Source organism: Schistocerca gregaria, chromosome 7 (genome assembly GCF_023897955.1).
Source record: "Schistocerca gregaria isolate iqSchGreg1 chromosome 7, iqSchGreg1.2, whole genome shotgun sequence".
NCBI lineage: Eukaryota > Metazoa > Arthropoda > Insecta > Orthoptera > Acrididae > Schistocerca > Schistocerca gregaria.
This window is the reverse complement of record NC_064926.1, coordinates 318,414,997-318,433,362: the sequence shown is the minus strand read 5'-3', so window position 1 is coordinate 318,433,362 and position 18,366 is coordinate 318,414,997. Positions and strand designations below refer to the sequence as shown.

At 40.5% G+C, this 18,366-nt stretch overlaps 1 protein-coding gene across 1 annotated transcript in view; it reads left to right on the top strand.

The window, feature by feature from the left end:
* LOC126282383 (cholinesterase 2-like) overlaps positions 1-18,366 on the top strand; it is a gene marked incomplete at its 5' end in the record, with an annotated part of 117,565 nt that overhangs the window by 21,354 nt on the left and 77,845 nt on the right. The window contains 2 exons of the mRNA XM_049982039.1: positions 8,315-8,535; positions 14,689-14,854. Coding sequence (XP_049837996.1) covers positions 8,315-8,535; positions 14,689-14,854 — 387 coding nt within the window. The remainder of the gene's footprint in view (positions 1-8,314; positions 8,536-14,688; positions 14,855-18,366) is intronic.

Below are 18,366 nucleotides of genomic sequence, written 5' to 3'. Positions count from 1 at the left end.
TACCGAGTTTAACCGAGTGAAAGCTGCTTGTTCTTGGGAATAAACTAATATTGGTAACAAGAAACGACAATAAGGAATGTATGTATTGAGAGGCCCATGTTAAAATTCCCAGACTCGTGAACAGAGGTCGAAAAGAAGTTTGTGAACTGACACCACTTATTGCCCGAACCGCCCGTTTCTGAGCCAAAAATATCCTTTTAGAATGGGAAGAGTTACCCCAAAATATAATACCATACGACAATAGCGAATGAAAATAAGCAAAGGAGACTAATTTTCGTGTTGAACCATCACTCACTTCTGATACCCTTCGAATAGTAAAAATGGCGGTATTACGTCTTTGAACAAGATCCTGAACGTGGGCTTTCCACGACAGCTTACTATCTACCTGAACACCTAGAAATCGAACTGTTTAGTTTCACTTATCGTATGTCCGTTCTGTGAAATTAAAACGTCAGCGTTTATTGAATTATGTGTTAGGAACTGTAAAAACTGAGTCTTACTGTGATTTAGCGTTAGGTTATTTTCTACAAGCCATGAACTTAGGTCATGTACTGCACTATTTGAAACCGAACCAATGTTGCACACAACATCCTTTACTACCAAGCTAGTGTCATCAGCAAACAGAAATATTTTAGAGTTACCCTTAATACTAGAAGGTAAATCATTTATATAAATAAGGAACAGGAGTGGCCCCAACGCTGATCCCTGGGGCACCCCTCACTTGACAGTACCTCACTCAGACCCCACATCACAACCGTTATCAACATTGTCAATAATGACCTTTTGCTGCCTGTTGCTAAAGTAAGAGGTGAACCACTTGTGAGCTACTCCCCGTATTGCGTAATGGTCCAACTTCTGGAGCAGTACTTTGTGATCTACACAATTAAATGCCTTAGTTAAATCAAGAAATATGCCAAGCGTTTGAAACATTTTGTTTAACCCATCCAGTACCTCACAGAGAATATAGCATTTTCCGTTGTTAAACGACTTCTAAAGCCGAACTGTACCTTTGATAGCAAATCATGTGATATAAAATGATCAATTATCCTTACATACATAGCCTTTTCAATAACTTTTGCAAACACTGATGGCATAGAAATAGGTCTAAAATTATCTACATTATCCCTTTCTCCCTTTTTATAAAGCGGCTTTACTACTGAGTACTTTAATCGCTCAGGAAACTGACCATTCCTAAAGGAAAAATTACAAATATGGCTAAATACATGACAACCATGTGCAGCACAGTACTTTCATATTCTGCTAGATACTCCATCATAACCATGAGAGATCTTATCCTTATCCTTATTGACTCAGTCTCCCTCTTGTCTGTATCACAGAGAAGTATTTCAGACATGAATCTCGGAAAGGCATTTGCCAAGAAAGTTATATGATTTCCTGTAGAAACTAAACTTTTATTTAATTCACCAGCAATGCTCAGAAAATGATTGTTAAATACTGTACATATACCTGATTTATCGGTAGCAGAACTATTTTTTACTGTGAATTGACTTTATATCGTCAACCTTGTGCTGCTGACCAGGCACTTTCTTCAAAACTGACCATATAGTTTTAATTTTATTCTGTGAATTAGCTATTCTATTTCCATACCACATACACTTTGCCCTTCTAAAAACATTTTAAGCACCTTAAAATACTGTTTGTAATGTAGCTTGATTGTGACTACTTCTAACATCTTGATGTAATTCCCACTTTGTTCTACATGATATCCTTATCCCTCTAGTCAGCCACCCGAGCTGCCCATTATTGCTAGTACCCCTTTTAGAAGTTCTAATTGAAAGCAACTCTCAAATAGCATGAGAAATTTGTTAAGGAAAGAATTGTGTTTATCACCTATGTTATCAGCACTATAAATATCCTGCCACTCTTGTTCCGTGACAAGGTTTAAAAAACTCTATATTGCTGTTGGATGAACTTTCCTACATAGTTTGTAATCAAATATGACATTGTTTTGAGTACAAAAGCCTTTTAGTGTTAAAATTTGTGCATCATGGTCTGAAAGGCCATTTACGCTTTAACTAACAGAATGACCATCTAGTAATGAAAAATGAATAAAAATATTGTATATGGGTGTGCTACTGTTCTCCTGAACGCTAGTTGGAAAAGACACAGTTTGCATCAGATCATATGAATTTAGGAGATATACCAACATTGTTTTCCTTGCAGCATCATATACAAAATTTGTGTTGAAGTTACCACATATAACTACTTTCTGGTACTTCCTACAAAGTGAATCAAGAACCCTCTCTAGCTTGAGCAGAAATGCTCTGAAGTCGGAGTTAGGGGACCTATAAACAACAACAATTAGAAATTTAGTTTCACTAAATTCAGCTACCGCTGCACAACATTCAAATATCTGCTCAGAGCAGTGTCGTGATATATCTATGGACTCAAATGGAATACTGTTTTTCACGTACAGAGCCACTCCCCCACCTCGCAAAAATGATGTCCGTCAACCTCAATGCATTTGGCGATACGTGTAACGATATTCCTCTCAACAGCGAGTAGCTCGCCTTCCATAAAATTCGCACAGGGATTGACTATGCGCTGACGCAAGATGTCAGACGTTGTTGGTGGATCACAATAGCAAATATCCTTCAACTTTCCCCACAGAAAAAAATCCGGGGACGTCATATCCGGTGAACGTGCGGGGCATGGTATGGTGCTTCGACGACCAATCCACTTGTCGTGAAATATGCTATTCAACACCGCTTCAAACGCACGCGAGCTATGTGCCGACATCCATCATGTTGCAAGTACATCGCCATTCTGTCATGCAGTGAAAGATCCTGTAGTAACATCGGTAGAACATTACGTAGGATATTAGCATGCATTGAACCATTTAGATTGCCATCGATAAAATGGGGGCTATTTATCCATCCTCCCATAATGCCTCACCATTCATAAACCAGCCAAGGTCGCTGATGTTCCACTTTTCGCAGCCATCGTGAATTTTCCGTTGCCCAATAGTACATATTATGCCGGTTTACGTTACCGATGTTGGGGAATGACGCTTCGTCACTAAATAGATCGCGTGCAAAACATCTGTCATTCTCCCGTAATTTCTCTTGTGCCCAGTGGCAGAACTGTACACGACGTTCAAAGTCGTCGCCATTCAATTCCTGTTGCATAGAAATATGGTACGGTGCAATCGATATTGATGTAGCATTCTCAACACCGACGTTTTTGAGATTCCAGATTCTCGCGCAATTTGTCTGCTACTGATGTGCGGATTAGCCCCGACAGCAGTTAAAACACCTACTTGGGCGTCATCATTTGTTGTAGGTCGTGGTTGACGTTTCACATGTGGCTGAACACTTCCTGTTTCCTTAAATAACGTAATTATCCGGCAGACGGTTCAGACACTTAGATGATGTCGTCCAGGATACCGAGCAGCATACATAGCACACGCCCTTTGGGCATTTTTATCACAATAGCCATACATCAATAGGATATCAACCTTTTTCGCAACTGGTAGACGCTCCATTTTAACACGGGTAATGTATCACGAATGAATTACCGTCCGCACTGGCGGAATGTTACGTGATACCACGTGACTATTACAGCGCCATCTATCACAAAGCGAAAAAAGTGGTCCAACTAAAACATTCATATTTCTTTACGTACTACACGAATATGTAACAAAAAATGGGAGTTGCTATTTAGAAAAACGCAGATGATATCCGTTTGACCTATGGCAGCGCTATGTAGCGGGCGAACCATAGCGCCATCTGGTTTCCCCCTTCAAGCTAGACTAGTTTCGTTCTTGGTAGTTTTTTCGTTTGATGCTTATTTGATGAGATATTTGGCCCGATCACTATCAGTGCACCACCCTGTAGATGATACTTCCTATTGACGGAAGAGTTGTGAAGCACTGCAGTTAATTCATTAGCTTCTCCTGTAATACGTTTCCTTTGTTTCCTTCTGCTGGTCTGTACGCTTCCATCAGGCACAAAGGCGCTCACAGCCTTGTACAAGAACGAACGAGAGAGAGATTTTTCTGGAAACCTTTCAGCCTGATTTCCGTAAATCAGTATCATTTCAATTTTTCCATTTTTGGTAGCAACATTCATAGTCCACTTGCACGACTTTTCTCCAAATGATAGGTAGGTGTGCAGGTAACAAATACTGCGGAAGTATTATAATGCTTAGAACCGCGCTGCCGGCCGCGGTGGTCTAGCGGTTCTAGGCGCGCAGTCCGGAACCGCGCGACTGCTACGGTCGCAGGTTCGAATCCTGCCTCGGGCATGGATGTGTGTGATGTCCTTAGGTTACGTAGGTTTAAGTAGTTCTAAGTTCTAGGGGACTGATGACCACAGTAGTATAGTCCCATAGTGCTCAGAGCCAGAACCGCGCTCTGCTCCAGTCTGCATTACACGCGAGTTTCTGTCGTAGTGAACTGCCTGTATTGATAACGTCGTAGTTCGCCGCATGGACACGGTGGAGCGCCGCTTAATCACGTGTTCGATATCTCGGAGGAATACAATGTTGCGAATGCGGTTTTAAATCAGAAGCTGCGAAATATTGGCCTTTCCTGCCCTCGCCGTATGGAGGTAGGGTCCCACGTGCCACTGGATATTCAAGGGGCATTGAGTAGCTTATCCTAAATTACGATTGTGTACCCATATCTATTACTCTGTTTACATCTGTCCGACACAAACAAGTCGGGATTATAACGTTTTTTGATCTGACGAGTAGTTTTCGAAGTGTTTCAAAGTCTTCAATTAAAATAAACGTCCTGTACATCCAGAAGGACTTTAAGAACAGCACGCAATGTTATCTACTTAGATATATCATTGTAAACATCTACATCATACTCCGCGAATCATCTAACGGTGCGTAGCGGAGGGTACTTCTGGTGCCATTAACTGATCCCCCATCAATGCTCCACTTGCAAGAGGGGCTTTGGAACAATGACTGTCAGTAAGCCGCTGAATTAGCCGTAATTTCTCGAATTTTCTCGAGTTGGTCATTTCGCGAGAAGTACGTGGAAGGAAGTAATATGTTGTCCGGCTCTTGCGGGAAGGTGCTCTCTTGAAATTTCAATAGTAAACCTTTCCGAGATGAACAACGGATATCGCGTAACGTCTGCCACTGAAGTTTGGTGAACATCTATGTAATGCTCTAGGGCCGATTGCATGATACTGTGACGAAACGCGCCTCTCTTCGTTGGGTCTCTGCTACCTCTTCTATCAGCCCTACCTGGTAAGGATCCCACATTGACGAACAGTACTGAAGAATCGGTCATACAAGCGTCTTATAAGCACTTCCCTCGTGGATGAGTTAAATTTCCTTACGATTCTTCCTATGAATCCCAGTCTGGCATCTGCGTTTCCTACTACTTGTTTTATGGTGTCATTCTACTTAACTTAGTTATAAATAGTTACTCCTCAATGTTTTACAGTAACTGCTGTTTCCAGCTGTTTGTCAGCAATAGCGTAGTTATCCATATTTATCGTCTACTAGAGTCTTCAAAATATCAAAACGAATCGCTAACTGATTTGCATAAGATCTCTGCCATGTGCGAAAAGTGGTAATTGACATAAAAAAAATTGAGGTCCTCCACATGGGTACTAAAAGTTTCTCTTTGCAGCACTATTACTCAAAAAGTTGTCGGTTTAAATATATGTAAGTTAAAATGAACAGTCGAGATCGCACAAATATTTGTTTACTTATCGGTTTCGGCTTATGTAAAAGCCATCTTCCGAATTTTTGGACGCTCTATGGTTGGTGCTGGGGGCTCCTCGGTTTTCTCGTGATATCGCGATCGTACAGTTCTGAAGATGGCTTTTACATAAGCTGAAACCGGTAAGTAAAAAAATATTATTGCGACCTCGACTGTTCATTTTAACTTAAACAAAGCATCAGGTAGCTGCTCTCCATAGAATATGCTGTCTAAATTTATGGATTTCAATATATACCTAGAGATTACAATTACGAGCAACTGAGGTTGGAACCATCACACTGAAAATGTTATGTGCAAGGGGAACGAAGGTCTACGTTTTGCTGGCGCAACACTTAGAAGATGTAACAGGTCCAGCACAGAGACTGCCTACACCACCCTTGTTCGTCCTCTTTTGGGCTATTGATGCACAGAATGGGTCCTTACATCGAAAAAGTTCATGAAACGTCAGCCCATTTTGCATTCTGAAAAATGGGGGACAGTGTGTCACAGATATGATACGCGGCTTGAGGTGACGATCATTTACACAAACACGTCTTTAGTGCCGTCAAGAATGTTCCACAAAATTCCAATCACTCAATATCTCCTCCAGAAGTGACAATATTTTGTTGGTTCCCGCTTACAAGAGGAGAAATTACCATCGTATTAAACTGAGAGAAAGTAGAGCTCATTCAAAAAGGTTTAGGTGTTCAGTTCTCCCAAGTGCAAATAGAGAGCATAACAGCCGAGAAATAATCTGCACATGGTTCTATGAATACTCTGCCAAGTATTTAAGTACGAGTGACAGAGCAGCCATTAGATATAGATTTAGATTCTCATTTCCGTAGGCTAACTGCGTTTCTCCTCTCTTTTATCCACAATTGTTGGTTCATGAGCGTATCTGTATCTTCTCTTCTCGTACTCGCCAGTCCATGATTTTCCCTTTGAAGACACACCTGAAAGCTCGCTCCAAGGACATATTAACCCTATGAAACATTCTGATGTACGCTAAGCAAACAGATGTTCAGCTATTCTCGCGACTTCTCTGTATTCGTGTTTTGTGAATATGAGAGCCGAATCTGATTGTAATAAATAAAACTGCACAATAGGTACCTGTGTTAATAATTTTATTCCAGAACTTTTTTAGGCTTATGATGATAAATAAAAATTTTATAACGTAACACAAGAGTTGGATTAAAGCAGTGGGACGGTCAAATACGTGATTGCAAAATACTACTATTCGCAGTGAGTCAACTGGAAGCTGCCGTTTAGTTGAATATTCTAGAAAAATTCACAGATTATTCAAATGATAGAGACTATACAATCCATTGCCTTTCACAGTTTCTTACTCTTTTACGTCAAAGAGCGTCCAGGTTGTTTTCACTGAAACCAGTCTCGAGCGCGTCACACTGAACAAATGCGATGTTAATTCACCACTACCATAAATCACTTTCATAACATTCACTCTATAATCTTCACAGTATTACTTTTGCTTGTATCGTGCTGAGGCAATTGAAAAATAATCAATTACTTTAAGACTTTTCTAGCCATATACTACAATGTTGCATATCTTCACAGTGTTCTTGTGCTTCGGCTCTCTTGAACGCCTCCTGCCGCAAAGCACACAACCGTCCTGACTCGAGCTGTGTCACGCCCTTCGTAAATGAGTAACCTATCCAAACCACGTGTCGGCGGTACAATCTGAGGATACTATCTCTCGAAATGAAACGAGCTCTTATATTGGGTGAAAAAGGCTTCACGTGTGGCCGTCTTAGATGTTCTCGTATGCGCGGGTATTGGGACCACGGAATCATTTCGCGTCTAGTTATTCTGGTTTAGGATTTAAATAATTGCCCTAGATCATATATAGTGATATTGAAGGGTGGGGTTTAAAGTACTTTCTTATTTCAATTGATGTGAAAGCTTACTACTCGCAAAAGGTAGATATTTGAGCTGAAAAACTGCCTCGATACTATTTTCATTTTAAAGTGTTATCTCATGTGGTCAGTCTGTAACATGTTATGTAAATTGAAGAGTGAGGAGGGTGAAAGGAAAGGAAGTGGAAGGAAATAATCTGGTCAGGGCTTTGCGCGGAATGAGCGGCAACTAGTAAAAGCACATGTTAGACCAGGGCTCGAACCCTGGGTCTCCTACTTCCTAGGCAGCTGCGTTAAGCAGTGCGCTACACAGACACAGTATTTGTCATAAATGCTCCGACTACCTCGGCACGCTACCCGGCCGAATCTCACTCCCAACCTGCCCCACCTACTGCAGTCCCCGGTGTGGCCTCCATGATCGCTAGTTTCAGATCTCGCAGGAAGTCGAACGTAATTGTGCATCCGAACTGAAAGTGAAGGATTCCTGCTCATCGAGGCGAATCAGTTACATGAATGCGTGGTGTCAGTTGTTTTGGACGTGTTCGAAAGAACAGACACCACCATCCATTCGTACAATCTGGAAGAGTGTCGTTCACGAAATGTCGGCATGTGTGTGAAAATAATGACTTGGTACTTTCTTTTCTTTTTACGAATGTGCTGTACATCAGTATATCACTGTAGAGAAATAATTGTATTCGGAATTCGGACATTGTGGGAGCGGTGTAGCTCTAATGTTAAAGGTTAACTTTCTCGGCAGGTCTCTTCAGCGGGGTGATCATGGAGAGTGGGGTGGCGACGACCCCCTGGGCACTGACAGAGAAACCCCGCGAGAGGGCGTACCGGATGGCGGAGGCGCTCGGCTTCCAGGCGCAGGGCGATAACCACAATGACGACGACGACGCGCGGCTGGCTGCCTTCCTTCGCGCCGCCAACTACTCAGACCTCGCCGGTGACGCCAATATCGCTCTCTCTGATTTCGTAAGTGCGCCGATTGTTAGTGCAAAACATATTTTCTGTGAAATTTTATCAGGTAATTACAGCTGAAATATCGCTTCAGGCAAAAACAAATTCCTGACATACACAATGTCGGAAAGAATGCCATAATCGTCGCATAAATTCGGAAGAAAATAGTACTTGTAGCGTGGAGATTTGAGCTGTATGAAGTTTTAGCCACGCCCTTCCCTGAATTTCCCAGAAGTAGGCAGTCGTGTAATGATCAGTCCTAACAGTATCTGCGAGCATAGTATTCAGAGTGACGTGTGTCTGCTGCGTTGCCCGTGTTTGGTAACATGGTCACAATTTCTCGAACCGTCCGTCGAGGACGGGGCTATTGGCGTTGACGTCATTATTCGGCAGCTCCACCTGCACCTGCGCGATCTCCATATTTCCTACGTTTAAATCGATTTCTACAGCTACGGAAACCACAAATGAGATTAGCTGAACCCGCACTTCATACGGCTCTGTTTTAGCTGACAAAGTGTTTGAAGATGTTCTGCCTGGAATCTCATTGACTGGAGTAGGATTGTCATCGGCGATCAGTCCCGCATCGAACTAAGCTCCGATCTACAGCGCCAGTTGGACACAATATGACACGATATCCCTCGGGAGGACATCCAACAACACTGTCAATCATTGCCAGGCCGAGTAACTACTTTCTTGCGGGCCACAGGTGGACCAACGCATTATTGACTTAGTCAGATCGTGAAGACTCTTCTCTTGAATGTATCATCCAATTTTTTCTGAAATTATAACAATTTGTTCATCTGTTCACGTACCTCAGTATTTGTATATCATATATACCTATTTACGTCCCATCAGAATAATTCCTTTGTTGTGTGTCGTTAGCGTGTATAAGACATTCGTTAGTGTTAAAAGATAAGCAGAATGCCCAAAATCAGACAGTTTTTTTCCTCTTTGGTCCTGTCGTAGTCTGAATTTTTTTTATTGCATCTCATATTTTGCATGTAACATGCCTAACCTACCTAACTAAAACGTATAAATGAAATGAAAGAGTAACTGGAATTATTGGAATACTTTCCTGGATATCGTCAACCATTTGTGAGCACTAAAAGTGATAATCAAAAGCAAGCTTATTCTGCAAAGACTCTAATAGGAAATTCCTGTGGTCTGTGGAATACAATGTGGAATTACATCTGAAGTGTATTAATGTGTACATGACTATTTACGCCTAACGATCCTGCTAAGAATTGATTGGATTATATTACATTTGTTAAATATAAAAATTACAAATGAATACAGTATTTGAAATCAGTATCAAATGACAGGATTAAATGTATCACTTAAAGGTTTTTAATTATAGTAAATCTATATCTTAATTGTTTTAATTTCCACAGTACGTTAATTAATTGCAAAACTGATTTAGTAGCTCTTTGGAAAAAATATTCATAGACAGTTAACCTCTTTCTATAAAGAATCTAAGCTTGATCAAAAAAATATTAAAATCATTGTATTAATAACAGCCTCAGAGTCAATTCCCTGGGTGACAGTTATTACTTTGAACCGGATAGAACAGTTACAGGTAGACATTTACACGAACGTTTTGGTGAATCTCATTAACAGGTGCTGTGCAGGTCGTGTGTTGCAAGAATCGACTGTTGGGCAACATCCATACTGCTCATGGAGAAACGCAGTCTCTGTAACTGATGGCTGCATGCATGTTAGTGACCAGGTCAGACTACACAAAGCGTCTACCAGCAATGACTCCATCTGTCATAACCGTTTTTTCTAGTTTGGGAAACTGCAGCTCCTTACAAAAACACTTCATGAAAAATTTAACCTTTTTTATTCTATTGCAGCCGATGTCAGACATATATATCCATTTTAAAATGATATCTGAATAAGACACTGCAACTGGTTGTGGTACGATAAAAGATGTGCATTTGAGGCTAAATTTGACATGTCATGTTGACTCCTGTTGCTTATACGCATTACTAAAATCTTGAACGACTTTCGATCAGCCGTCCATATGCGTCACATTACGTATAGTAGCAAAATATCCCCCAGCAGAAGACTTTCGAAATTTATCTCTAAATTCTCTGCCTTATATGTTATGGGATGGCTCAGATTCATCGACCTGCCGCATTTTCTCATACCAAAACTGGTAATTTTTAAGTCTCAATTTCATGCGCCCTGTAACTAATATGTCAGAAAAGACCGCGAACAGAATCACTGTCTGGGACGGGGAGGGGGGAGGGGGAGGGAGAGGGATGGTATGATTTCTTGTTCGGTTCGTATTTGAGATAGATAGTGGACTAATTTAGCCCGGACCAGCGACTGTTTGTACAGCCATTAGAACATTTGTCTCACTGTAGCTGTGTTCAGTATATTAAGCAAGGTTTGAACGGCGAACAGGAACTGACGCCCAAGTAAATTTTGTAAATTAGTTAATTCATTTCGTAAAAGATTTTAGTTGTTCTGAAATTAATGCTCAGCTAATGCCACCATTTGTATGTGTACCGTGTGTTCAAAAACCATGTTTTTATGGGATGTTTTTTAAGCCCGTCGTCTCCACACATCAAATTTACACGAATCGGTTCAAATTATGCACGGAGGCAGATAAATAGATCAAGTCAAACGAACTTTTATCATCCAACAATCGTTAACCGTTGTCAAGAAACGATGATTAAATGTCGAGCTAAATGTAGCCCACTTCTTCTCGGTAGCTTTTTAAGTGCGCCACTTCTATATCTTAAACATATACGAATCGGATCAAACTTGACACAAAGGTAGATAAATGAAGAACGGCAAAACGAAATTTTTTGTCCAGTAATCTTTATCCGTTCTCGACATACAATGGTTTCAATTCGAGCTAAACATATCACGCAAGATACGTTCTTACGAGAATTGAATGTACGGAAACGGTTAAAAGTGAATCAAATAAATAAAAAGACATTGTTGTTGTTGTGGTCTTCAGTCCTGAGACTGGTTTGATGCAACTCTCCATGCTACTCTATCCTGTGCAAGTTTCTTCATCTCCCAGTACCTACTGCAACCTACATCCTTCTGAATGTGCCTAGTGTATTCATCTCTTGGCCTCCCTCTATGATTTTTCCCTCCACGCAGCCTTCCAATACTAAATTTGTAATCCTTTGATGCCTCAGATCATGTCCTACCAGTCGATCCCTTCTTCTAGTTAAGTTATGCCACAAATTCTTCTTCTAGCCAATTCTATTCCAATACCTCCTCATTGGTTATGTGACCTACCCATCTAATCTTCAGCATTCTTCTGTAGCACCACATTTCGAAAGCTTCTATTCTTTTCTTGTCCAAACTATTTATCGTCCATGTTTCACTTCCATACATGGCTACACTCCACACAAATACATTCAGAAACGACTTCCTGACACTTAAAGCTATACTCGATGTTAACAAATTTCTAATCTTCAGAAACGCTTTCCTCGCCATTGCCAGTCTACGTTTTATATCCTCTCTACTTCGACCATCATCAGTTACTTTGCTCCCCAAATAGCAAAACTCCTTTACTACTTTAAGTGTCTCATTTCCTACTCTAATTCCCTCAGCATCACCCGACTTAATTCGACTACATCCCATTATCCTCGTTTTGCTTTTGTTGATGTTCATCTTATATCCTCCTTTCAATACACTGGCCATTCCGTTCAACTGCTCTTCCAATTCCTTTGCTGTCTCTGACATAATTACAATGTCATCGACAAACCTCAAAGTTTTTATTTCTTCTCCATGGATTCTAATACCTACTCCGAATTTTTCTGTTGTTTCCTTTACAGCTTTCTCAATATACTGATTGAATAATTATTGCGATAAAATTGAAAAGTCACTTTCCAAATTCTAGCTTCATTCGAATTTTAAGTGTAAAAAACATATTTTTTGTGATTTTATTTACGCGCGCCAACAAGTTTTCCTGAGAGGTTTTTTAAACACGTCGCTTCATTGTTTCAAACTTGTATGAATTGTTTCAAATCCTGTAAGAAGGCGGACAGATACATGTAATCAACGGTCGTCCTATTATTTTCTGAAAGCTTTAACCGTTGCACAAGATTGAAAGACAATAGGAAACCTAAAACGAATCAGTCATAGCCAGGGTCAACAAAAACCTACATCGATAGCAAGGTATGGCGGGCTAATGTAAAAATTATGACAGAGCGACAGTTGGGATCCAAAATGAAAAACTTTGACATTTTCGCACCTTTTTACGAGTTTAACACTACTTCCCCAAGACAGTGAGCTATCTTAGCTGCCCGGTTTTAGCACACCTGAATCTTGCAATTTATAGGCTAAAGTCTCTGATCATGTGCCCAGAAATCTAGAACATTGCCCAGCCATAAGTAATCAATACATAATAACGTATAGCTGAAGAGCATAAATGTGATAGCTTAAAAAAGTTTTCTGGGGGAATAAAATTTCTGGGCGTGTATTTGTTCATTTTTTTTATTTATGTGTGGGGGAGAGTTGATTTTTTTCCCTGAGGGGACAATCTCTGCCCCATAGAAACCCCCTATTACATATATGATGAGCGGTGTAAAAACAAAAAGACACGAATTTCTGTGCTGCTAGAGAGTGCGATACATCTATAACAGGAACTATGCGGGAGTGGATGTGCTTCTGTAGTAGGAAGTATCGCAGAGTGGGGAAGCATGCATCCTTAGATTTAAGACACCATGTGCCCTATTGCATGACATGACAAATACTATGGTGGATGACATGATGTCATGTGCCATGTCAGATGACGTAACATCATTTGTACTGGACATGATGCTTTGTGTTACATGACAAGGGTGTTAATACTAACAAGGAACAAAGTGCGTATATGTCAAAGTGTTTTGATTTAAATGTCTCAGAACCTGCCAGATATGTCCAAATGCTAGTGTAATATTAGTAATTTTCGCCTAACACATATTAATATACGCTCAATAGTACACGCCTCATGGTCTAAAGTTATCGAACAATTGTAAAGTAAAAGAAATGAACCATCGAATAGCAGCGACAGCTACAGAATCTATTATTCTTATATTTCCCGTTCTTGCGCGGTGCTTGTATATCTCTATGTACATGTATCGTTTAATAATATAAAAAAGAATTGTGTTTTTTCAAGACAAATGCGGCATTGGGCGCCTCACATTTTACTGTTCGTATACATCTATTGTAATTTAATATGAAAATGTAGGTAAAATTAAAAAAAGGTGTGTTAAAGATAAGTGTGCTTATTTTAGTAAATTAATCTTGATGATTTCCATCTCCTTATTTACTTGAATGATAATTATTTAGTGTTAGTTCATCACCAGAAACTAAGATCACGCTGATGGGCCGAACACAGCATGAGGCAGAAGGAACATTATCGTTTTCCTATTATTTCTGAACCAACTCTTCTTTTAATTGTGTAGGGTTGCATTTCTTTTAAAGTCAATAAATCTTCTGGTCCCTTAGTGTAGTTCCAGGTATGACTACATCGCGACTAAAAAAAAAAAAATGCACAGAAATGATAACGTTTCTTCCGAACGATCTCAAATACATCAATATGCTGCTCTTATTCAGGTATTATTATTATAGTGTAATCACTCCCTGATTCTGTAGCCAAGTGACCCAACAAAATATTCATTTTTCGACATTTAAAAAAAAACAATTCTTTTTCTTTTTGTACCCCAAGAGCAACGCTACACTAGTTCGCTTCTTTTACATCCCTAACTCTTCCCACGAATTATTCACCTTTTTTTCCTATGATGGAGGTATTTTTCATTCTGTGCTTGGTTATTAAGTATCTCACAACTCTATGTCATGTTGCGGCCTATATCTTATTGTCCTCACGCTGTATATTTCCACTGACCCTGCAGATGAACAATACGGTACCACGCTTCCCTTTCCACCACACAATGGCGCTAAGAGTGTAGGGGAGCGTCCGGAACATCACAGTCTGCCGACCAGCTTTCTCTCTTTTTCAAGCTTGCCTCGCGCACACAGAGCTGTAACCTAGTTCTCATAGTACTGTAACATCCTGTATAACCTTTCGTCTTTCCATTTTAATTTAGGAAAATTGCGTCCAAGTGATAATTTGTGTATAGTTACGGTGAATATTATTTGAAGACACGAATCGCTAACATATGTTGTACTATCATTAACTCTGGTTTCACTGTGCAGGAGAAGCGCTGCCCAGGGCAGATAACTTTCGCGCCAGTCGTGGAGCCAGCATCAGACTCTGCAGTGATCACCGAGCCTCCAGTTGACACCATCAGGGCCGGCAGCTACAACCAGGTGCCCATCATACTGGGCGTCACTTCCGGAGAAGGAGTTATCGGACTCTTCAGTACGTAACAAAATCTGACTCCACTTCCGTCACTTTCAATCATGTGACTCACTTGCAACTTTTGTTGTGGGTACAGTTTGAACATCGTTCTATTTGCCCTTTTTGGTATGCAGGTAAATTCAACGTCATGTGGGTCAGGTTCTCTATGCCTTAGAATGTGTGAATACAGCACATTATAGTACAAACCTTATTCACTCGTTCATATTACGCCAAGCATATTAGCCGTTGAAACTGCGCTTTAGCTCGAATATAAATAAACCTGGTTCGTCAGATGACAGTGGACGTGGGCGATGCGGCTGGCTGGGATGCCACGTACTCACGCAATAATACTATGACTGATCTTGGCCTGCAGTTGAAAAAAAACATACATTTCCAAAACTGTTGTCAGAGTCTTCTTCAGCAGTGGGTCGTGGTAGTAAGACCATTAGATTTAGCCATCGTGATGAGTATACGTCAATACCGTCTTGGCAGTAAGACAAGTGGATTTAGTCATCGTCCACTAACGGATGCCCTACAGTAATATAGTGATTGATTTTCACTGACGTCTGTTGGGTGGCTAGAACTGATATAGAATTTAACGAAATGATAAGGTACTCGGTGAATTTTTCACAAAACGTTCATTTCCCAACATATTTTTTTTCACTTCCTTTGTCCACTACCATCGTCATCCCGCTCTTATGGTGTACTTCGCTTTACAATATCCCTTTTTAGTGGCAGTTCATCTGCCAGAAATCACATTTTATTTTTCTTTGAGACATGCCACTAATTTGAATTTTATGGGTTTAGAAAACTGACATTGCTTCCTGTGTTTTGAAGGCATCTTTAGGAGTCTTGTCAAGTAAAATCGAATCTTAACCGTGATTGACTGCTTCCATGAAGAAAGGTGGGTTAAAATGTCCAAACCATAGCCCACACGCCACTATTGAAAAGCATCGCCGTTCATATTATTGCACTCATCGGTTTATGAACTATCAAATAACATTTCAAAAAGTACGTATATCTTTAAGAGAAACTTCACTGTCTCCGTATGTAAAAACGCAATTTCGAGTATTAACCTACAGCAAAATATGCGCGCATTTGCGTGCTGTATTTAACGCTTTATTTCATCTCAAACCGAACACGAAACGCTGTGGGTGTTGTGGCTTCTATTGTAGCTGAAAGTGATGTGATAAATAGTGTATGGGTTTGACATAGCGGGCGACGACCAATTTAAGCGTGACACACCGTAATGTATCGCAGCTATATGTGGCCTTTACAATAGCACCACTGCAATAAAACGATCAATGGACGTCTATTTTACCTGCTTTCATGTTTAAATGATTAACACTCCAGTAGTCAGGAGTAACGCCATCGACATTTTGCTGTAAGAATAAATAACGCAGCAAATTTCTATATCTACTACGTCTGCATGACTACTCTGCAATTCACAGGTAAGTGCATGGCAGAAGATCCATTTTCACAGTGTTTCTCTATAGTCTCTCTCTCAAACAGCACGCAAGATAAACCAACATTTAAATCATAACGAGTAAGCTCTGATTTATCTTATTTTGTTACGATACTCATTCCTCCCTATAAGAAGTGCGTGAACAAAATATTTTCGCATTCGGAGAAGAAAATTGGAGACTTTCGCGGAAAGATCTCGCCGCAACAAAAACCGACTTTTGTTTAAATGACTGCTATTGGAACTCGAGTATCATATCCATGGAACCCTTTCCCCTATCTCGCGAGCCGCCCTTCTTTGAAGTTTTTCGATGTTCTCCACCAATCCTACCTCATAAGGACATTATGCCTCACAGCAATACTCGAGCAGAGGACGGACAATAGTACTGCAGGCAGTCTCTTTAGCTGATCTGTTGCATGTTCTAAGTGTTATAAAATTATAAAACGTAATCTTTGATCCGTTTTTCTTACAACATTATCTGTGTGGTTGTTCGAATTTACGCTGCTCGTAATTGTTATCTCCAGTTATTTAGTTAAATTGACAGACTTCAGAACTACTTAAACCTAACTAACCAAAGGACGCCACACACATCCATGCCCGAGGCAGGATTCGAACCTGCGACCGTAGCAGCAGCGCGGTTCCGGACTGAAGCGCCTAGAACCGCTCGGCCACATCGGTCGGCCAGCCAGGTGCGATCTTGACTTCAAGGGCTTTAGTCCCTAACATAAATAAAAACAGATCGCGTATCTCCTCGCTGACAATGTCAAGAAACTTACGAAACACAATTCTCGCTTTTCCCAGGCGACATCTTCAAAACCATTGATCACTGCCGTCAAGCAGAGGCAGTATTTTTCGACTTTCGAAAGTTGTATGACTTTGTAACACTAATGCTAATTAATGAAAATGCTGTTATATGGGTTATCAAATTTAATTTCTGACTGGACTGAGCATTTCTTGGTAGGAAGATCATCGACAGATGTAGAAGTAAATTCAGGTGTGTTGTGGTACATTTGCTGTTCATTATGTCTAGTAATGACTTGGTAGATAATTTTAATACTAACATCAAATTTTTTGCAGCCAGGTACTAATTGACAGGTGGAGCAAAGATCGGAAACTTTCTATAAACACTTTGGAGTCTAATTTTTTTTTCATTTCGTGAAAGTCAGAAATCTACTTCCCTATGATTACAACATCGATGACGGACAAATGTAATAAGTAAAGCAATACAATTACAATTTCTGGGCGTATGAAGTACAATGATCGCACAGATTCAGACATAGGCAAAGCAGGTCCATTGAAAGGAAATTTCAGTCGATATACAAAATGCTCAAAATGCACTGAGCACTATGGGACTTAACTTATAAGTTCATCAGTCCCCTAGAACTTAGAACTACTTAAACCTAACTAACCTAAGGACATCACACACATCCATGCCCGATGCAGGATTCGAACCTTAGACCGTAGTGGTCTCGCGATTCCAGACTGTAGCGCCTAGAACCGCTCGGCCACCACAGTCAGCTACAAAATGCTCATCCCAGACAAGCAGATATACTGCACCCATACCAACCATGGAAGTCCCTTCCGCTTTGCCCTTGTCAGAGCATTGCAGCATATGGATTTATATGCAGAAGCGCCAGTGGACCATAAGGGCTGTACGTAGCAGCATATTGGAGTGTAGTTGCATGCCTCGGGCCGGCGGCTTGTCCTTAAATCACAATTATTTATCAAGGGAATCTATACCCCGCAATCGGTAAACGTCACGCTCTGTATCAGAGGATAACTCCTCTGAGTTTGTAAACTGTCAAAAGAACACTTTCTCCAACACGACGTGTAACACTAGGTCCAGTCTGTTAGACATTGCATCTCGTACGAGGAAGATATGTGTTGGCTATTTCAGAAACCTGTGAAAATTGAATGATCTTGCTGGGTCATATTTAAAGACTGAATCCCAGTAATAAAGTCGTATCTGTTCGTGATGTGCAAGATTTTCTGTTACCATTTTATATACACTCTTTCAACAAATACTGGGTCACAAAGGCAAACGAGCCCTGAAGGAACTCAACCTGTCTCC